The following is a 23,101-nucleotide window of genomic DNA, read 5'->3' as shown; positions in this document are numbered from 1 at the left end:
CACTGGGGGCATTGAATAAACACAAAATGAACACTAGGCAAGCAAAGGTGAAAGGCCAAAGGCTTCCATTTCCTTTGCACTTCAGCTGCAGTGTGCAACTTCAAAAAAGATACATGTAAAATTTGCAAATAAAATTCCAGAACTTCCAGTTTCTCCCAGTCTTTCCTACACAACATGCAGGTAGATGTGGAGGAAACAGAATAGATGACACTGCAGTTATTTAAAGCCCAACCTTGGAAGTCAAGAAAACTGAATTTTTATTCACAGATGCAGAATCTTCTGATAAACTAGTTTTGAGTGTAATTAAGTCCTTAATCTACCCACTACCTTAAATCTAAGGGAGTTTTCCCCTCATTCAATATGGGGGTGTGGTGTGGAATTTTTGCTTTTAAAACTTTTTGAGCCACAATCTTCTTGTTTAATAGGCAACACTGAAAATCAAAGGCAAAATCCTCTGGTTTAACCCACAAGGTAGTATATTACCTGAGCTACAACTGGGCACTTAAGCAGAGATGGGAACCTCACAGACAGGGTACTGAAGAAATACAGATGTTAAAATTACATCTGCAGTGTAATGAGTTTTTCCCTGACTACAGCATGCTCTGAATCAGATCCATAAAAAGTAGCTCTGTAAGTGCAACAGACAAACAAATACTAAGCAGAAGAGCAGCCATCAAATACTTTCCCAGGTTCCTCACCTAATGTTTTGCCTGTAGCTCTGCACTGGGTACTGGTGACAAGAGTAAGCTGCCTAACTAGAGAAGTGCACTGTGAATCTACTGCTGCTTCCACAGGCAAGTGTTTCCTCCTGTGCTCTCTCACCTTCCCCCCAGGGTTCTGATTATTTACAGAAAGAGTAAACTCACCTTCCACACAGATATTTTATTATTTTTTTCTCCTAAACACTGCTAAAGATGGGGAAGTAATGAACTACATTAATCATCCCATGGAAAGGTGCAGTTGTCTCCGCTGGTGCTAGACTCTGTTATCAGCCTTATCAGCCTCTTAGTTTGGCCAATCAACCATTTAGGCAACAAACCCTGCTGCCTCATGCTCCTTTTCTTCTTTCTGTCTCAATAACTGGATAAAAGACAGGGGAAGATGAAGAATCATGTGTTTTTCTTTCTGCTATTACTGTTTCTCACAGCCTTTCTGGCAGCAGACAGCATAAGCCCAAGTGAAACAAAGTCAAAGAAACCCAAAATTCCCAAAATAAAAAAGGAGAACAACGTACTCTTGCTGAAAAAGAGCAACTTTGACAGAGCACTGAAGGAAACTAAGTACCTGCTGGTGGAGTTCTGTGAGTATCAATTTCCACTGTCTCTTACCCTGACGGCTCTGCAGAGCATGACTGATGCTGGGGTACTTAGGTATACTCCTTTTACTGTTGCTTTGTCTTTCAGTACTCCTTGGTAGTTTGTTTTTTTTCTCCATGTATCTAGTTCTGACCATGACTACTGTAATTAATTCCTTTTTGGTGTGGTTAAATACCAGTCTGCTACTTCAGATACTGATAGTCAGCTGGGTCCTCACACAGAGTTCAGTTGGCATTCTGTGCTTCCACTGCCTAATTTTGCAAAAGTGTTTCACAACAGTGATGGGTGAAACTCTAGATATGAAAAAAAAAAAAAAAAGAATCAGAGAGGGATTTTCTCTATCTTACATTTTCATCAGTGTTTTTTATGAGGTTTTTGCCAGATGGCATCTCTCCTCTGTGAGAATTTGGGCTTCAGGGAATGACTTTTTACAATATTTTGGTGCCTGTAATTTCATTATAAGGAACTACACTGAAATCAGCACTTGGTTAGGCAGAGCCTGGTTGGTGGTTTTTCTATTACGTTCATGTTGATTCCTCACGGGGAGAAAAACATTGGGACCTTTTAAGTAACTAACTTTGTTAGAAGGTCTGGCCACCTGACCCTTAGAGAAAATAAATCACAAAAGCCAAATGGTATACTCTCATGATGTTACCCATCTAGAAGTTCAGACGCTGAATAATTTCCCTCTGTATAAACATGGAGCTGTATTTCCTAGCAGCTTGCTGGTAGCAGAAACTTTTCAATCTGCATGACAGCAAAAGCTTAGTGTCTCTTGCTTGGGCTTGAACTTGCTCCACACTGTGCTATACTCACTGAACACACATCCACTTAGCCTTGAATTATACCAACATGTTGCTAACTCGCTCTCCTTTAGAGGTGAGCATTAGAGACAGGAACAAGAAAAAAACCCAATCTATTCTGTATTTGGAAAGGATATTTAAAATTAAGGCAACATCCTAACTTTGCAGAAATGCATGCAACAGTTTCTTTTGCCTCACTACCAAATCTGATAATAGGTAGTAGGAGTGTAGGCCACTCTACAGTGAAAACACTTATATTTTTCTAACAACAAAAACTAAAATACACTAACAGATTGATTAAACTAAAATACGTTTGGATCATATCAAGCATTTCATTAATCCTGAAACAATGTCAGGAAACTTTAAATATTTTTAAATTTTTCAGAACACTCATTTTATGTCTTGAAATCTTAATGTCTAAGACTTAAACACTTTTTAAAGTGCTGAAATTCAGCACAATTTTATTTTTAACTGTAGAGAGTATAAAGCTATTTGCCAAATTCAATCTGCAGTTCTGAACTCCTCTGATCTCCCTGAAGATGCATTACTTTGGGAAAAAACTAATTTGTCAGAAAAATTATCTGATCTCCCACCAGCCCCACAACTGGCATTCTCTGGAAGGGAAGGACAAACACACTCTTCCATTATATGCCACATCTTCCACAAGTCAGAGTTGAAACACTGCTCCCCAACCACATCTTCTCCAGTGATCCTCACTGCCTTCTAGTTGGGATTCAAGGTTACCATGTCTACCTGAAGAGATTACTGAAAAATCATGGACTGCATTTTCCCCCACAAACCATAAAAGCATCTACAGTCCCTGTAGAGAATTATGAAACCACTCATGAGAGTGACAAGCTCTACAGCTCAGATAAATTAACTGGAAATCACTGGCCTCAGTCTCAATAGCTCCCTTGGGAGACATGCCTTTGGGGCACTGAAAAGCTACCCTGCAGCAAGGCACTGCTCCAGGATGTAGGAAGCCTGAGTCCACAATGCTAAACCAGCTGGTTCATTTGCCATAATAATTTGCATTGTCACAGGACAAAGAGACTAAAGATGGGACATACACATGCACCTGCAAAGAAAGGCTATAAAGCCCTAGTATTTTATGACGTACTCCTTAAAACAGGCTTTTTAAATAAATAGTCTGTGTTAACATGGAACTATTAAGGGAACTTAGATGATGAGAGACAAAGCAATATTCCCCAGATCACACAGGAAATCTGTGGAGCAGCCAGGAATTAGCTTCAGAAATCCAGAACGAACACAAAATGTGAAACCTTTCTTTTCTTGACCCATTCTCAACCACAGAGACACGTCAGAGAACAGGAAGGAATCCCATACTTCCCAGAAAGTGGGATTTATTCTCTTGCTGTACCAACATGGGGAAGTCTGAGCTCCAAATTTGATTCAAAGCTCTAGGATCCACCTTATGATTATTGATTATGTAAAAACCTCAACGTTTTCCTTAGTAATACCATTATCTACTTACCAATCCCACAATACTTATCAGGAGAGGCCTGCTTTCATATCTTCTGGCCAAGTTCTTCCCAAGTCCTCCTAATGCCCTTCAATTCCACCCTCGCTGTGTCCCAGGTCTGCCTTCTTCTACTATAAAAAAACAGCCTGGCTTTCTGCCACACAGTATCAGGCTACTCTGTGAGCTGAGCAAAGTACACAGGGCAAGTACCCAGCATGGAAACAGAGTAACGAGCCAGGGCACTCTTCTGCCCTTGTTCCAGCTGAGTTTTGCAACAAGAAAGTACCTGAAGGGGCAGCAGAATGATATACAAAACAGAGATTCCAGCTTCTCTTTGGTTTTTAGGAGAGGCACTGGAACAATGTTTGAAAGCGCTGTTGAGCAGCACACAACAACGTGCCTGCTCTCCTGTGGATGCCACCCCTGCTGCCTGCCCAGCTGAACTACATGTGCTCTGTGGGCCCTGGGAGCACCTGATCTCAAAGCTCTCCTGAAAGGGCTCTTCTTCTGCAGCCTGTGGCATCTCCTCATCCATGTTAAACTGAGCTCAATGTTACTCAAATGCCTAAGAGCACAGGGAATATAGAGCATTTGACACCAGCATAAGGTAGATCTTATACCAGTGCTGCCTACATGGAAGAGTTTTCCTATTTACATTAGGTTAAGTGTAAGTCCCTGTGTTAACTTTCATTGCAGAATATTGCTGCTTTGAAGAAAAAACACCACACCAAAAATTCCCAAGCACCGTAACAAAAATCCTCACCACAGGGAGGGCTAACTCTGTGCACTTACAAAAACAAACATGACCAGCACTGCTGCACACCGCTGCAAACTGTGACCAGCTGAAGTAATAGCTAACTCAAGTTTTCCTAAGGACAGCAACTGTCTCAACACGGTAACACACAACTCCTATTTAAATTTTCTTCAAAAGCCCTTCATAAACCTTTCCAAATTTGTCATCACAATGGTTTTCACAGAAATTTGCAACTGTTCCATATTTCTCTGTGCAACAACAGTCCTCAGAACCCTCAAACAGTGGTGGCAATCTGTTAAGATGCTCCTTTGGAGAGGTTCCCATCTGTTTTGAAAATGACATTTCACAAAACCGCAATGACAGAGGGTGGGAGAGAATTCAGTGATACTTCCAAAAGACAGGTCAAAAACACCAACAAGGATAAAAAAATAAATCTCAACAATACCTTAAATTTTCCTTTTTTTTAATTTAAGACCCAAATAAAACTACTGATATTGAAGACATTCTCCCATTGTCAATACAGTGCTGTTCCTGAGCTGACAACCTTTGAAGGGCCTCTCACTTCTGGCAGCTGTGGTACAGCACACTGATTTACACAGGCATCCCATCACCCACACATGTCTTCCCTGCTGATGCTGCCACCAACTCTATTACCTCTCAACTGTGTCTGCCCTTCTGCTCTGCTGGCACTCAGCTCTCCTCAGGTATGGAACCTGTGGTGCTACTTTAGCCTCAGCAGCTACTTCCTCACCCCAATGCCTCAAACAATCAGTGTGAATAAGAACCTGAAACAGAGGAAGCAAAACAAAACTCCAGAAAAGACTCCAAACAAAAGCAGTGATGATTTTCTGCAACACTCAAGTGCCCTGAAAAATAAAGCACCTGGGAGGGAAACAGAATGAGCGGAATGAAAAGGAATTGATGGAAAGCTGAAGAGGAGTCTAATCACTCAGGAAAGCAGGGGAAAGGTGCACGATGGGTATTTCCACAGGCTTTCTGGGTAGTCAAGGAAACGGTTTTTACCTATCTGATGAAAAAGGCTGTTCACTTGCTGAACTTTCTCAGTTATCAGGTTAATGGTATTCAGATTTTGCCAGGTCTCTTAGTGCAGTGATTACTCCTTATGTGATGAATTTCGCACTATTCCCAGCTCCAGCCAGTAGCCAACAACTCTACCAATTCTCATTATCTAACCATGCTAGTTACACTACTAGTTAAGTGCAACTCTGCCTATTCAGGTCATTCAGCAATAAGAGAGCATTCTTGAAATATCTGTTTGGAATTTAAATATTTAATAGAAAAATTGATCCTAACACCCCCCCTCCCCCAATATCTACATCATTTTAAGCAAAGGTACTTCATCAAGGCTCAATGCACACTGTCCCTAGAAGCAGCAACATCTTCATAGAGTAGACATGTGCTGGAGCTTCTAATAGACACCATGCTTTTCTGCAGACACGTATGAAGCGTACTGAGATACAACTGCAGATACAACTCCAATTTCTTATGTCCTGTGTTTGTAACACATTACAAACTTGCTGGTAAAAAGCCTCATAAGACCCTTTTTATAATTAAGGAAAAGGACGTTAGGGTCAAATCTCTCTAAAAATCAAAATAAATGTATTTGACGAAACTAATTTTACAGGCAATTAAAACAGATTGCTTTGGACTGATGTCTTAAGGCTCATTTATGGTTTTAGTTAGAGAAGTACCTTCTATTCATGATGATGGTATCTGAGTGTCCCCCTAACAAACACCAAGTTTTTTTATACTGACAAGGACCCCCTTTGTCGTGTCAGCAGGTGGAGCAGCTGTTCCAGTGCCAGAGTTTCTGTAAGCCTAAGCCAAGAAGGGTTTACATGTGGAAGAATCTGAAAGGGCCTATCAGGTCATTATTTTGAGAAAATAACATTATTTAATGCTACACCTTGCTGTGGCATTTAGGTGGAAGAAAAATATTGATGGCTGGGATTCTGAGAAAGGGTAAGGATGAATAACACAAGGAATTTAACTCAGCACTGAGCTAGATTAGTGGTTTTATTTTTCATTTCTTAGAGCTCATTCAGAAGTCTTCATTCATTTTTTGGTTATAATTATGTTGGGCAATGTCTTCACCAGGTAGGTTGTAGAGAAGTGCACTTGTAATTTTGTCAGATTTATGCTTTGGCACGTGTGTGTGTGCCTGTGTAAGTATAGATCTGAACATGTGTATATACACATACACACACAAATGTATGAAACCAAGGTGAACAGGATGTTTTTCATCTGTTCCTATTTGAAAAGTACATTTAAAAAATGAAAGATTTGTTGTGCAGAATCTAAAGAAAAACGTTTTGCTCTGATAGAATAAATCTAAAAAGATAGCATATCTCAATTTTATCAACGGAAAGTTAAATGGATTTTCTTTTCAACCCAAGTTGCAATACTGTAAAGGCTCCACGTCTTCAGCTCTTAAATACAGAGCAAATGTGGGACTACTTTTCATGTTAATATAACTTCAGGGCCCAGATTAGGAAGATCTTTCCCCCTCCTCCAAACACACAACACTTGAACTAGAGAAGGGCTGGTAACACAGCATGGCATGTAGAAATATGCTGCTAGTCTCTAAAAGACCATTTTCTGTTGCTCTACTTCCTTGCCCCATATCTTATCTGGAAAAGTGCCTTTTGCATTACAAAGCTTTGCCTCAGTGAAGTGCTTAAAGAAAAGGTATCTTATCAAAGAGTCCTAATGTGAATAACAGTTAACTCTACCCTTGACCTCCCTTTAATTCTTACCCAGCATAGTCAGTCAGTCAGTCAAATAACTTTTAAATTCCACAAAATTTCTTCCCAGCAGAGAACCATTGCAATCCTACTAGTTTTTCACTGTGATTGATCCGAGGACATGTTGAGTGGTGAACAATCAGCATCAACACAAAGTAAAAAGTAAAGATATTTTGTCAGTTATTTCTGAGTCATAAAAGATCTTATTCAACCCTTCCAGCTACTACATGACACAACCTGCATTAGAAAGCTTCATGCTCAGCCTGTGTAACCCATTCTCTTTTGGCTGATCCTTTCCAGATGTTTCTTTATCTCAGTCATCTCAGAATTTGTCTGAAGAGTTTGCTGAGGCTGCACGACAGCTTAAAAAAGAAGCCCCAAGAATCCAATTTGGCAAAATTGATGTCACACACCAACATGACTTGAGAAAAGAATTTAATATTCGTGAGTTTCCTACTGTGAAATTTTTTGTGGATGGCAGGAGGGAAGATCCCATAGACTGCAAAGGTAAACTGTCTTATGCACTAAGATAACGATAAAGATATGCTCAGATAAAGAATATGCAAGGTAGCAAAATGGTTTTGCCTAGGGTTTAAAACATATTATTATGCCTTTACCAATACAAGAACTCGGATTTGAATTCACCTTCCAGGTGTGTAGCTGAAATGTATGTTTAGTTCACACAGCCAAATTCACTTAATTCCAGCAACTACAGAGAATCACCCCAGCAAGACTACTTACTCTCATTTACTACAACAAGCATAAATAAATGAGCTACACCAGGTCCCAAACCTGCTTCACTTGCACTTCTAGTTCACTGCAATTCCCATGGGTAGCACGCCTACAGAAGGAACAATACTCTGTGCATCCAACAATAAATTGTCAATTCACTAAGTTGACACTAAGTATACAGATACATTTCCTGAACAAAGGAAAAGAAATTTGCAAATCAGCCATCAGAGGGAGCTCATATGTGGCTCAGAAAAAACATGGAATAATTTGAAATCTTTGATGGAAAGTTATTAAGCAAAGACAACAATATTGGAATGGGAATGACTAGAGCAATCCTAAGAAATCCAGGCCTTGTTAGAATTTTTCTCTCACTGAACATATATGCATAAAAGATATTTAATTTTTTCTTTTGTCTAAAATGATGAAATTTCAGAGTTGACAAAAATTGCATTACTTGGCCAAGTGTCTGCTAGTGTACTCTAAGCAGATACAGTTGATTCGCAAGTTTAGTACAACCAACAACAAAAAAAAGGACCTAAAAGTTTGCCCGCTGTGCCTGTACACAACTGAGTGTTCTGACTTCTTTAAGTGCTGAGCTGCTGCTGCTGCAAGCTGGTCTTCAGTAATTTTAGTAACTTGCTTTTCCTTGTTACTGAGTTTTCTCACCAAGTTCCCATCATCTAGACTTGTGCAAACAGCAGCTTCTGCCACTGGAAGTGTGATTTTCCATACTAAACCTTTATTAGAGGTGCTCATACATGAGAGTGAAAACACCTACCTTCAGTCTCTGTCTCAATCTGTAGCATTGACAAGAAAACCTTTTAAACTGGTAAACCTATTTGACAGCTACACTAATGAGAACTAGTGAATACGAGTATCGTAACACAGCACACACATGGTCACCCTTCAGCAGAGAGCTGCTATGTATGAGAGACCAGCAAATCTCCAGAAGTTAGGGAACTGGCTTCTGCTCTGTGGTTTGTGGAATATAGCATCAACTGTTCAGAGAACATGTACCACCAACATGTACCACCAATAATGAGTTAAGTTATATTTTGTTGACTTGATAAATGCTTATGTACAACCAGTAAAATCTCACCCATCAACCACTGAGAACTGGCAACTGAAAATGCACAGTGACCACCCAGTGACTTCTCATACAGAACTTGGCATATTTCATACCACAAAAGACATTGCAGACCTCACTTAAAACAATAAATTAAGTGTTTTATGGAAGATGGGATTTTTGAATGGTTGTCCTGGCAATGGACATAGCATGAAAGCCAAATATTAGGTTTTGTACAATCACCATTTACAACTCCAAGGACAGAACTTGGCCAGTATAAAAAAGCTGCACAAGCTGTTCATAACAACCTGATAGAAAGATTAACCACATGGAAAACATGCTGAGGGGTTCTGTCACTGACATAAACTCCAAGAGCTCAAATCCGTATTTAGACAGCAGAAGTCAAGCACTGTGTGGCCACTAGATACTGCTCTGTGCTTTTCTCTGCAGCCTGTGCACTCCTGAGCAGACATCTGCCTGCTTCACCTTAAAAAAAAATAATAGTATTTTAAACTAGTTGCACTGCAGCCTGCTTCAAAATGACTTGATGGCAGTAAAATGGTCTGACTCAATTTTGATCTTGTCATATTGCTAAAATGCACAGTACCAGGACTTGCATCTTTGATAACCCACTTGTACTGTACATCTTGACTCTAGCACTTCACACCATACAGACTTTTTTATATATAATTTTCATTAACCTTTTGCTGGACTCTTGCTCTGGTCCAACTAAGATGTCATACCCACAGAGATGAAAGGGCTATTTTACAGCTGAGATTTTCACCTCCTCAGCCTTGATTAGTGGTTCTAATTCCTCAGAAAAGATGACAGTTAGAAAAGATATATTTTTTAAAGAGACTCGAGATTTGTAAAACTCCTAAAAGCTTGAAGAGAATCTACTAAATAAACAGATTGACTGTAAACTCAGTGAAACAGGCAGCAGTAATTTGGAACCCAAAAGATGGAACAATCCAGAACAAAAGGACAAGTTTGCCACTTCAGTTTTTTTTCTTATATCTGAAATGAAAAGTGAAGCTGCAGCACCATGGAGGAGTTTTAACATGTCTCTGTGCCTATCAGATCCCTTCTGCAGCACCAAAGGAACAATTTTGACACCTAATTTAATTGAACAGACAGTTCAATAAAATCTGCAATTGGTTTGAAGCCATTTTGGATTAAAACTCGGGTCGATAGCTCTTTATAGCTTGATGTGATTTTGGGATACATGAAATCTTCCAGAGCAGGTTTTCTACTTGTCTAAATTTCCTCATCTCAATTCTCCATCTGTGATTAAGCAGCTAATTGGACATACAGCCATTTGCAGAGGTCTCAGAGAACATAGAACTGATTCATACTCTAGAGTCAGTAAGTTTATCTAGTGGGTAGAACCTGAGGCTGAATTTGGATGCCCCATATCTGCTTTGAGTGAGCTTGGACCTCAATCCTAAGAAGTCCATTTTTATTCAGCATCCTCTTGCACCTCCACTGCCTCTATCTTGATTGCACAGAAATTTGTTATTCATTCTAACTCTCTTTTCCGTCCACAGGAGTCAGACAGGCTTCAGCCTTTATTACATGGGTAAAGAGAAGAACAGGACCTAGCACTATTTTAATCAACTCTATCGAGCAGGCTGAAGCCATCATTCATGCTGATGATCTGGCAGTGATTGGCTTTTTTAAGGTAATTTACTGGAAAACTAAGGCTGGTTTCTGTCCCGACTGTCTGCTGTGGCCACCAAATCTCTCAAATACAAAAGACCTAGAACTCACATGAAAAAAAAACAAACAGGCCCTCAGTTTTCTTTGCATTTTTAAAAAAACTTTGTTTCCATCTACATTTTTACACTTCAAGATAAGCAACCCAGGCAAGGATAAGAACAACTCACACCACAGCACTTTTCCCAGGCACAGAGACCTACCACTGATCTAAAACTCCAGGGTTACCTGATCACTGTATTTCTATGCAAACAGTGTAAAATCACAGACATGAATTGTTGCAGGCGGTTTTGGTGAAGAAATGTTCCCTTCCTGTTGCAATCCATTAAAAAAGCAGTAAATATTGTCTAATATACTGGAGTGCCTTTTCTCCATCTTTCCACTTGATGATTTAAACAATGTCAGTGAAACTCAGAGAGGCTGCACAGCTCCATGAATATCATGCTAACAGGGGGTTTAGCTCCTGTCAGATAAGAAATCTGCATAGACAGGAAGTCATAAAATATTACACTGTATAAGATCCAACTCATGTAGTCCTTTCTCATGCAAATTCCTACCTGTTTCCAGAGCTGAATATGGTTCTTAGGATTTGGGGCTGAATGATACAGAACAATAGTGAAATAGTGGAAAAGAAATTTCAGCTGTCAAGGTATGAAATCACAAGTCAGTAAAATAGTAATAGGTTTTTCCTGCTTTTTCACTGTGTCCTTAAAATCTGAACCTTCAATCAAGGATTTTCTCTCACTACAGAGACTTTTATTCTGGTATTATTCTGCCCAGTTAAAAGCACAGTGCCTACACTCGTATCTGAACTGATAAGGTCCCAAATGTGCTACCTACAGTGGGTAGTCCAGGCTTTATTGATGTGGAAAACAGGATTCATTCCCAAAATGCCCCATAGTAACAGAGCTGGTGAACACAAATAACGTAATAGGACAAAATGTGAAAATGCTCAGAGTGCCCAGAATTTTGCTGCACAGCAATCTGCTTGCAGCCATTTATGAAGGAAGGCAGTTTTCCAGTGCTGGTCCAGACTGAGAAGCCCTTGCTGTAACAGTGGTGCTGGAGAGTCCCCTGAACCCTGCTGATGGCAGCTACTGCCTGCAGATGTGTTTGACTGCACTCCATGATTTCACTCGGAGGCTGAAATGACAATAGATAAGCACGAGCTAGAGCACGTCAGAAATGTAACGGGTGGATGCCAACAAAATAATGCCCAAGTAAATAAAGAGCTGTATTTGACCTTCTATTAGTCACAGATTGCTCACAAATGTGAGTGCCAGGATGTGTTGGGAGGTCTCAGCATACAAATTACGATTCATCTAGCATGAAATAATTGTCTGATTAAACCCAATCTGGAAGTGCTGTTGCCTTTTATCATGGTTATTTACTATTAGTTTGTGGGTGGACAGCACAGTGACAGCTGTAAGAGTCAAGGTCCCTGCTTTGAAGAGCACTCAGTCACAGCACCAAACACATCAGTCAGGTCCTCTTGCAAGCCAAGAGCCCTCCTCTCTAACCCATTGCATTTTGCCAGCTGTGCAGACAAGCTGCAGCAGAGGACCAGCTGTTGGCATGATCCTTCCACACCTGCACAAGTATTTGCAGAGTGTAGAAACATCAGGGGAGTGCAGGGCAGATGAGATTAACACAGGCAGGACATAGGGGACCATACACTAGCTGGAAAGGTGAATATGCTAGTGGTGTCACAGCACTCCCAGGATCTTCCCTATTGGGAAGGTCTCCCTCAGACGTAATCATGGCAAGCTCTAACCACTTTACAATTAAACTCTTGTCTCTGCCTCACAAGCCCTTAGGGGCCTGCCTCATCTCTAGCTCTCACTCCTACACATCCTAGCTGGATGCAGGACACAGTCTTAATACATACTCTTTCTGGGACTAGGAACTTGACGATGACAGTATGGAAGTTTTCAGTGAGACAGCAAGAGATGTGCCTGAGATGCCTTTTGGGATGACAGCCAGCAAGGACGTCTGTGCTAACTATGGCATCCACAAGAACACCCTGGTTGTCTTTGAGAAGGTAGGAATGCAAGCTTGGCAGGCAATGTGCAGGGACTGCTGGGGCAGCTCTGAGCTACAGAAAAGCAGTTTGGGAATTTTACAGGTTAAAATACTTCCTATTTGAAATTAAAACAGTTTAACACACACACAGAGTTATATTTACAGAGGAGCAAGAGACAAACAGCACCTTTGGACAACTGATACATTCAATCTCGCTGCCTACATTCAATCTCCTAATTTATTGTTAAGGATCTAGAAAAAAAAGCTGTTTTCCAACTCAACACATGCTGCCAGGTTCAGTGGGTTTCACAGACGTTGACCTTTGTATTGTTTTTGGTCAGAAATCTTCCTTTTCTTCTAATCCACAACAGAAGAAGTGCCCAACAATAAGAACAAAACTACACAGAAGTAGCACCAACTTCAAGGCTATGAAGTAGTCAGACCAAGGACATACTGAGTGGGCATATGTCACAGATAGAGTGTACAGATACAGAAAAGTTCTTTCAGAATGTTCAGATTACTGAACAAACTAAAACTGTCAGCTGTACTGTGAATTTTAGCTACAATCTTGTTCAGTAATCTACCTGTGACATTTACTTTACAAGATACAGAATTTCAGTTACTGAGGATCATAAAATGACAAGGCTGAGAACAACATTTTAAAGACAGAGTCTGCTCCTATTGATAAGGCCAACAACCTCACAAACTTCACTATTTGTCCAAGGGAAAACCTGTGCATAATGAAATACTTGAAGATGGCAGACAGAACAAGCTGGATCTAACAAGGCTAATCAAAACTTTTACATTGGATTTGGTCACTGAATATAATCTTGAGGTATGTGTGTTTCACTGTATTAACAAAAGTCACAGGAGAATGACAGGAAAGACAAGAATACATGCAGAAAGAGACCTAGGTAGCTACTCTGCACCTTAGTGTTTGAGAACTTGTTTGATTCAGCCCTAAGCACATCTAGAAACACCAGCAGAACCCAACAGGCAGCTCTTGTTCTAATCCAGACCAAACGATGCTTCCCTGTGCCAAGATGTTGTTTCTTAGCGGAGACAGAGAATGGGTGGCCAAACCATCAATTTGCCTCAACATGCAAACATCTGTGCAGCAAAACAGTTGGGGTGGGAGGCTGGAAGGTTGGTCCCTATCCTGGCTCCAACCTTTCCACTTCCATGCAGTAACCAGGTCTTCTGGGCCAAGACAAGGAAGACAGAAACCAGCAGTAACTGTTGATAGTGCAGGTAGGAAAAGAAAGACATAGAAGTACCTGCTTGCCTGAGGGACACCCCATTGCCTCTAATCATGGCGTGGCATGAGAAAAGGGGCAACCCTGCGCAGGGGAAGAGATGTAAGCTGCTGATAACAACTAGAAGTGAAAGAAGTACCCCAATCAGGTCAAACTCCTGCAGCAGCTGCAGTTGGGCCTCTGGGTAACATTGCCTTTTATCTTCAGCACATTCTTCAGTGTGTGTTATGCAGGTCAGACTAGAAGATTGTAGCAGTCCCTTCTGACTGTAAAAATCTATGAATAACTATGAGGGATTTCCTGGAACTGAGAAAACACTCAGCAGTTGCTGATTCTTCTCACTATCTTCTTTCAAACAATGAAAAAATCCAACAGTTACAGAAATTATTTGGAACTGAGTCTTGAAAGTAAAATTTGAAATAGCAAAACTGAATGATACTGATACTCTGAGCCTCTGATTCATTGTTCTGCCTGCAAAGAGTGGAACAGATGTTGAGTATTTTGTTTCCCAGACATCTGTGAAGATTTTTGATATCCCTGTTGAAAATCACATCGTGCTGTTCACCCCAATGAACTCAGAGACATTCAATGTGATTTATGAAAACTACAAGTCTGCTGCTGCGGAATTTAGAGGAAAGGTTTGTAACACTGAATCCTGCTTTGCAAATATGACTACCAATGACCCCAGGTCAATGGAAAAACACTTGCCAATATTACTGGTAAATTGACACCACTGTCAGTTCATTTTATAAGTGTACCAAACAATCTTAAAATAGTTTCAGTAACATTTTATTTTAATTTAAAGAACCAAGCTGAAAATTAAACTTAATTTGAAAATGGTTCTTTAAAACTCAAAGACCCCATAAACCAACACTAATCCCACCTGCTCTAAATAAACCTCTTTCTAATTCTACAGATATGACTTTTTTTGAGCAACTTCCAACTAAAGATATTTTTAGCAAGGTTCTGGCAATTTCTGCCACCACCAGGAAATGCCATGAGGATCTCAGGGTATTGCCTGAACCAAGAGCTGGAACTAGCTACAAAACCTGCAAAATACTGCATGGCATCTGCATAGCCTTGCTTGCAGCACACGTGCTTGCGTGTATAAAAACAGGTATAGATAATCATGCCCAGAAATATTTCAGTTCTCCATTGTCCATCACTGTGGTGCTACTCCTGCTCCAAACATATGAGACACTGAAGATTGGTAAGTCATCTTGTAATAAAATATCACACATTAGTATTGATAAACACATACAGATAGCAGGTGTTTCAGCTCTTTTGCCCTGTTCAGATTTATTAGAAAGAGCAGCAAGAGCTTTAAGGGGTAATTTAGAACTGTTACTAAAATGGATGACAGCAAACCACCACAAAAAGACAGAGCTCTGTGGACAAAAGCTCCATTCCCCTTCTGGCTGCTTTAGCATTTATTTCTAACTAGGATCAAGGTAAGATAAAGCTCACAGAGCAGCTGGTTGTTCAGCTGGGACCAAAATATGGCTCTACACAATCCCTCGCCTTTGAGGTTAAAAGACTGCCAGGCTCGATGGTCCATTTATCTAAAATAGCTAAACTAAAGTTAGAAGGTGCATGACTCTCCAGATGCATGACTCTCTCTTTGTTATCAGATCATGTTTGTCTTGGTGAATACTAATGAAACAAAAAATGGACGAGTTTTTGAGTATTTTCGCATCACGGAGGTTGATGTTCCCGCTGTGAGAATCCTAAATCTGACAAGTGATGCGAAGTATAAAATGCCTGCAGATGAGGTGACTGTGGAGAACCTCAAAGAATTTTGCCACAGCTACCTAAATGGAAAAGCAAAGGTATGTCCATTACTAATGAAATACTGCTTTATACACCAGCTACAACACTAAAAGATTTGCAAAACATCCCTTTTTAAATTACAACAGTGTGTGGCTTGGATCACCAGTTTATCAATTTACTCTTGCTCTGATGCTTTTATCTGCAGTTGTTGACAGAGCATTCCTCTGTATTTAACAACTGCAGTAGACTGCAAAGTTCTCCAGTCCTCCTAGGTAAGAACTGGGTAAGTCATTTATGGCCTAATATTTTTGTTTATTTCAGCTGATGTATGTTCAGCAGTTTAAAAACTGCCTAAAGTCTCAATCTTTCCAATACTACAATGGAGATATTTCACTGCCTCAGTTGGGAAAGATGCAAAAAATGGTTGCAACTGATTTTGAGGCTACAGAGAAGTTCAGTAAATAGAAAACTGATAGACTAAAGCTAGATTTGGTATTTGTTGTGATTTTAGCAGCATGAATTTTCACTGGGGGGATCATTCCTGATGGCAAATACAGTATATGAGGGTTCATCTTCCACCCTCATGTGAAAAATACATTAAAATGTTTTGCTTATTCAGTGCTCTTAAGGGTGATTTATTTCTGTTCCCATCATGAGGAGAAAAGACTAAGTAGTCAGTCTGACATCTGGCGGAATTTAAGAGATTTAAGTTGTAGTTCTCAATCTCAATGTTTGTAGGGGAGCAGGACAGAAGAGGTGGGGATATTCCCTCTTGTTCTCCAAGACCTGCTTGAGTGGCACACTCCCACTAAGGTACAGCCTCCATAGACAATGTGTGCTTTTCTACTGCTACATTGAAAAAAAGAAAAGAAATTCCCAGCTAAGGTACTGTAAATGGAAGGAGATTGTGTCTGGTGATGAAGGCAGAGATTTAAGCAGGGAATGCACACTTTCTTCCATGTTTTACACCACTTTTGAGAGCCCACAAGAGGTAAGCTTTTCAGGAGTCTAGCTTCTGAACACTGGGCAACAAGATTTCAGGACAACGAATGCAAATGTGTTCCCAAAGGTGATTTTCAGACAATCTACAATGGGGTCTGTGTTGAACAGAGGGAGAAGTAATTCTGACCACCATGAATGAAGAAGTGCAAGACCCCAGCTCCCCACTGAAGGGAAAGAAGGTGGTAGCAGGAGGCTGGCTAGGATGCAGATGTAAAAAATAACATATAGTAACAGTGCACACTAGGTAGAGAAAGGTCCCATTGGTCTCATGTTACCTTGAGCTGGAGTACAGCTTCTAAATGCTCCCTGCACTTTCACAGCAGTGTTTCTGTTTCTGCTTAGCTACATCTCCCCAGTGAAGAAATTCCGGAGGACTGGGAGAAGATGCCTGTCAAAGTGCTTGTTGGGAAGAATTTCAACAGGATTGTCTTCAATAAGACCACAACTGTGTTTGTTATGTTTTGTAAGTGTTATTGTTGGATGCAGATTTTAAGTTGCTTTAACATGATAAATTGGAAATGAAAAATGAAAGCTCCTGCTTAAATACCAAACTAATTTTTCACTCTGCAGAAGCTGAGCTTAATGAATTTTGGTTGTTTGATGAAAGCATTGAAGAAAAATTTGTATCACATCCATGGAAACTCTGTAATACCTTTGCTGACTTAGGGCTGCACTGAGTAACACTGGATCCCTTAAGTACATATTTCTCTAGGCTGTATCAAATCTCAGTGTTGAAAGGCAAAAAGACACTAGAACATCATGCTGTACAGTGGAACATTGTACAGTGTGAGACAGGCTGTCTTCCAAGGACTGAGAGTTAAGTGAGGTTTGTTATAATGTTCTAAGATTACATTCCAGACAGGATTTGTGGTTTAGCAAATTGTAACCCCTTATTTTCCTCTTGTCGGCAAAGGAAGTGGCTTTCCTGCTTGAGTCTTCTCAGCAAGGAACCACTGTCCTATCCCTGTACCAGCAAGCAGGGATTACTTTGTGCCTTAGTTACTTTGGTAAAGCACTGAACTATCAACCTCAAACTCCTCCTTTCAATGTAAATGTAGCATATTTTATGAACACAGTTAATTTTAATATGCAGAAAGCACTCTGTGCTTCTGGTAAGTCTTTCATGATGGGGATGATGTAAGACTTACTTGGGTTGCGTTGGTTATCTGGCACTCCTCTCCTGCCAAGTCAAATCACAAAGACAGTGTGTTTGTTAAAGTAATGAAAGGCTAAACAGAGCTAAAGCAGCACTATCATCAGAAATGCCTTAGTGAACAACTAGTTATCACTACATGAAAACTCATAAAATTCATTCAGGGTGAATGGTTTCAAGTAGAGACTGACAACAACTGAAATCCAAAACCCTGTTAAATTTAAGGGCTAAATGGGTCCTAGTGATTGCACCAGCATATGCTCTTCTGCCGGGCTGCATCTTTCTACTTTTTTTTTTTAAATTTGCAGATGCCCCTTGGTCCTATGACTGCAGAAAACTCCTGCAAATCTGGGATAAGCTAGGAGAGCAATACGAAAGTCACAAAGACATAATCATTGCAAAGATAGATGTCACAGCAAATGATATCCTGTCTGTTGGATTAGGTCGTTATCCATTCTTCAGACTCTTCCCTGCTGGACCAGGTTACCAGGTGAGAAGTTGTCAGCAAAGAATGTGGAGACACAGCTGCACACTGAGTGGGATTTTGTGTGTGTGTGTGTCTTGTGGTGAGAAAGGAGTTCCTTAAGCAACATTGGATTAATTGCTGTCAAGAACCTGAATTAGAGGAGAAACCCATTTACTGTCTTCTCCTATGTGTGAGGCTGTGGCAAGAGCCCATGCATCATTTACTGACTTGGACCTAAAAGTCACTACACCCTTACACTTTGCTGTTTAACAACCTCCAATCTGCCTGTTGCGTTTCAGCAACAGTCCCAAATCAGAGTGAACCTGCAGACATCATTGCAGTGCCTTTTTACTTCAAAGCATGACAAGAGGTGCACTGTCACAGAACTACCCTAAGCCAGTTGTTTCTGGAGCAGGTTATGACTACAGCCTCTAAAATGCTGGTACTACTCTTATTATATCCTCTACATTTTAACAAAACCCAAACCCAAAAAAACCTTTCTTCTATACACTTATGCCAGTAATTTTACTTCATTCCAGTATGACAGCCTCAATTTGCCATAAAAATTTGTTATCAAGAGTAATGATCTTTACGATACGCTGCCATCAGCTATGTTACACAATAATCAGAAAAGGCTGCTGAAAGAGAAAGCAAAGAAAAATACTGAAGAGTTATATTTCTCCAGCTATACAGATAATCTAATTAAAAAGAAAGTATGTCTGAAGAAAAAAAATAATTCTAAGATACAGTTATAATCAAGACATTACTAAGCTTTTCATTTTTCTTCTTAGTTCCAAACTGAAATTAAATTCTAAGACATTTGCCCATGTCCTCATTTAATCTTAGAGGGAGAGATTTTCCTCTTGGATGTGCATGCACAGCTTCTAATGAACTGAACTGCAGTCCTGCATGCTCACATAGTATTTGGTCTTCATGCAAAAACACAGAAGCCCATTAAATGCTCATAATAAATGTCAGTTCATAAAAAATGTATTGGTAACAACTTTCAGTAACTATTAAGGGGTTGTGTCATACATACAAATACCCTGAAATAAACAGTATTTGACATCAAGTTCTTTCTTGCACACCATGTTTTTATACTAGTTCATTCAACTTCAGACATTTTAACTTGTACTTGACTACAGGTACAGGTGTCCTGCAGATATCTCAGATCTTGCAGACCTAAGTGTTCTGGCCTTCTTTCTTATGACACTAAATGTACAGCTGGTCACAGACATCTTTACTCACTGCAATCATAACTGATCCACAACACACTCAAGCAGTTAATGCAAAGTCCCAGCAACAGCTCTCGGTCATTTCCTACCCAAGCAGCAGTTAGACTGGGAACCCTCCCACATATACTTGCCCTTATCTAGAAGTCAACGAAAGTCAGAGCACAGGATACAAAGCTGCTTCTCTGGCTTTACAGGTCTTCAGGCTCTAAGAAATTACTGTTCCAGCCATCATCAGAGCATATAAAAATCAAGACCTGTCTGAGAATGTTAATCGCCTCTGAAGAATCAAATAATCTTTCTCAAGAAACTTAATGTAAAATAAGTAAACGTAAAATACATTTACGCAAACGTAAAATAAGTTCAAGGCTTCACTTTTTAGTATAAGAGAATACCTTACTGAATGTAAATATCAAACCTGTGTAAACCTTTAGTGAATTCATCAGAAAATTGAGGTGTTTCATTGTCAGTCCTTCAAACTCAAAACAGACCTACTAGTAACTAGTATAAAGTAACTTAGCACTATTGGTCTCAATGGGAGTGAACTTAAGTGAGAATAGGTATCTGCCTATTTCTAAATATACTCAGGTATGAGCAAACAATTTCCAATGTCATGTACACAATCTTCTACAATTTCATGTTAAAAGACTTGTGCAAGATCCTTTTATATTTCCAGAGAGCAAAGGCATTAGGAGAGATCTTTAAAATACAGGATGGTGCCTAGACATCCTCAGAGAATTTGAAAGCTCTAAACTGAAAGTGCTTATTCCAATAAGCTTCCTCAGAGGAAAATCCTCAGTAAACTCTCAACTTAAGGTGAAGTATAAGAATATTAACGTGACTGCTCACCCTCCTCCTGTTCTTTCAAGCTGTGCAACAGCTGGTACTTCTGGATTGTGTCTTTCAAAGCTTTTTCAAAATTTTAATCACCATCAAAATCTTTAGAGAGCTGTAAGCATTACAGATAGACACTTAAAGACTCTGCTCTCCAAAATACTTTGCAAATTGTTTATTGTTAAACACAGAAAGGACACTGGTCAGTAGTTGGCAGGATCCAGGGCTGTTAGTATATAATAATGGTTATAGTTTTTATACAACTCCTTTTCTTCTTAGGGCTATACATCTATTTCAAACTTACACTTGTGTTTCAGATCATGTTGGAACCTGCTGTGCCACTGCCCACGCTTTCTAAACTGAGAAGAAGGTTTAGAGTTGGGTCAGTCCTAAGAATTGAAATCCTCCAGCTGATTATGCTGTCATTTCCAGCATTTTGTGTATGGAGTTAAATACTTAAAACTCTTTTCAGGAGGTGGCCTATGATGGGGAGCATACCTTGGAGGCATTTGCTGAATTCTTAGAAGAACAAATCAAGGCCAACATGGAACCAGGAGAGAGGGTAGGCATTTGATCCAGACACTGACTGATCTGCTGTGCAGTCCAAGGCACGTTCCCACCTTGTACTGGCATACCTGAACTGGCTGTAGCACAGCCACACATATGGGCTTCAGCCACTGCTCCTATCAATAACTGGGCAGCTCTTACCAGTTCTTAGTTGTTTTCAAGCTCACTAGCTTGGCATGGCTACACTAGCTGCAGTCATATATCACTGCTTGGCAGGCACACACCCACATACATCCTTGTTTTCATCACACAAAACCCCTCTTCTCTCACTGCTCATGTTATCACTGAGTCACTGTATTAACACTCTGGTAGTGAATACTCCATGGCAGAAAGGAACCTGCACCTTGGCAGGTGGAAGCAAAACTTAGTCAGGATTTTAGGTGAAAAAAAGAAACCCTAGCTGTTAATTTCAGCTATAGCTGGAGTAATTCCAATATTCACTGCTCACCTCATCCAGCTTCGTTCAGTGCAGCTTCTCTTCTTTATAAAGCAAGGGCACAACCAAGAGCCAAGAGATTGCCCCTTTCTTGGCAATCTGGTTATGATTATAGTCTGATTCCTCAACTCTTTCTCCTCCACTGTGTATCACACCAGATGAGCATTAGCTGTCCCAGATCAGCCTGTTATTTAATCCCAGACACTCCACTGTAAACGGCACACTGGAAGTGAACACTGTGATCAAGCTCCACACAGTTTCAAGCAACAGAAAAAAACCCAGACATATAGATGGAGACACGGTCCACCCAGTATTTGAATCATGGGCCCATTCTGCCTGGAATTGAAGTAGATCCACAAGATAGCAATATTTATCATTAGCACCCTTTTCAACTAGTAGGGAAACTGTCCATTGGTGGAGAAACAATTTTGAGTTTTCAGTCTTATTTCCACCAGAGGCTTTGATTTGCTTTATTTCACATTAAAGTGTAAGTAAAAAAAAGCCAGTTTATGAAACACAATTAAAAAACATGCTCTGTGAAGCAAAAGGGGTAAGTAATTGGCATTTGTTCACCTGTTCACACCCTCCATCCTTACCTGACATGCACCACATTTTCCAAGAAGACTGTAGTATTAGACCATTTGCAGTACAGTGCTTGGTATGAAATCCCCTGCTGGAATAACCCTTCACCCTCACCTGAGGGCATTCACAAACAAGATAAATAAGAAGGCAGTTTATTTTGAGATTGCCTAGAACAGACTCTCTTATGCCTGTCAAGTTACCTAACACAGTTTTCCCAGTTCTTATTAAACTTTCACAAGAAACTTTGCCATAACTGGTGAAAAGGTTTCAAAGCAAAACACATTTCTGCAACAGCAGCACTACTTCTGACCTTACTAACAACCTCTAAAGTTCCTTGGTTGCAAAGACAAAAATCTGCATTTCATATAATCTTAAACATTTGTTTGGGAGTAAAGAGTTACTAGAGCAATTATCTTTGTGAATATCAGTAATAAGCAGCTTTGCTCTTGTGTTTGCTTTTTTAAAAGGATCCTTTGGGAGGAATCAAAGAGGATCTCAGCCAAAAAGAGACTGTAATAACAGAGAAGGAAGAACTTTAACAGTACAGAGAAAGAACAAATTCTGAAGATTGTGGAAAATCCTTCCCAGAAGGAACTCACTGGAAGAATAAATCTCAAGTGAACAGAGACCTGTATCAAAAAATAAAAGAATTCAGTAGGCTCCTGTATAACCTCTGTTCTGAATCCAATTTAACTCTAGCTATACTGGGATCAGTTGTCATGGGTTTTTAAAATATTGTCAATTTTGCTTAAATAATGCCTTTACTATCAATAAAAGTGCTCTCACTCAGAAAGGTATAAGTTCCAATGGCAAACACATCAAGGTATAAAACTCTTCTTTCTGAACAAAATCTGCAAAAGGTTTGCAACCTGTTGCTTTCCAATTTATCCTAGAATAGCCCTATTGTTTTCAAGGGAGATCAACTGCTCCCAGAAGGATGGGACCAACATTGCAAAGAGAACTTCTATGGTGATCTTCAAAAGAAGTAATGGAATCTAGGGGCTATGCCAAAAGAGGCACCAAGGGGCAGTTTGTGATTTTTTTTATTATCAAGTATTAGAGAATGCAGAAATTAAGATATAAGTTAATTCCAATAAGAAAAATATCACACCTAATGCAGAAAGTCGAAGGTATGAGTCAAATTTT

At 39.9% G+C, this 23,101-nt stretch overlaps 1 protein-coding gene across 1 annotated transcript; it reads left to right on the top strand.

Annotated features, from left to right (window-relative positions):
- Nucleotides 1-1,101: 1,101 nt before the first annotated feature.
- Nucleotides 1,102-22,494, top strand: PDILT (protein disulfide isomerase-like, testis expressed). The gene is made up of 11 exons (XM_010003230.1): nt 1,102-1,300; nt 7,422-7,628; nt 10,467-10,600; nt 12,539-12,676; nt 13,382-13,492; nt 14,426-14,551; nt 15,545-15,742; nt 17,028-17,148; nt 18,147-18,328; nt 20,843-20,932; nt 22,423-22,494. Exons 1-11 carry the CDS (start codon nt 1,102-1,104, stop codon nt 22,492-22,494), a joined length of 1,578 nt encoding a protein of 525 aa, XP_010001532.1.
- Nucleotides 22,495-23,101: the final 607 nt, after the last annotated feature.

Source organism: Chaetura pelagica, unplaced genomic scaffold (assembly GCF_000747805.2).
Source record: "Chaetura pelagica isolate M959 unplaced genomic scaffold, ChaPel_1.0 scaffold138, whole genome shotgun sequence".
Classification (NCBI taxonomy): domain Eukaryota; kingdom Metazoa; phylum Chordata; class Aves; order Apodiformes; family Apodidae; genus Chaetura; species Chaetura pelagica.
This window is presented reverse-complemented; position numbering and strand designations above follow the sequence as displayed.

Bases quoted from the DNA above. Each gene is read 5' to 3' on its own strand.
- PDILT (XM_010003230.1), top strand. From the start codon at position 1,102: ATGAAGAATCATGTGTTTTTCTTTCTGCTATTACTGTTTCTCACAGCC. The intron at 18,329-20,842 runs GTGAGAAGTTGT...AACTCTTTTCAG, and splicing joins CTGCTGGACCAGGTTACCAG to GAGGTGGCCTATGATGGGGA. The intron at 20,933-22,422 runs GTAGGCATTTGA...CTTTTTTAAAAG, and splicing joins ACATGGAACCAGGAGAGAGG to GATCCTTTGGGAGGAATCAA.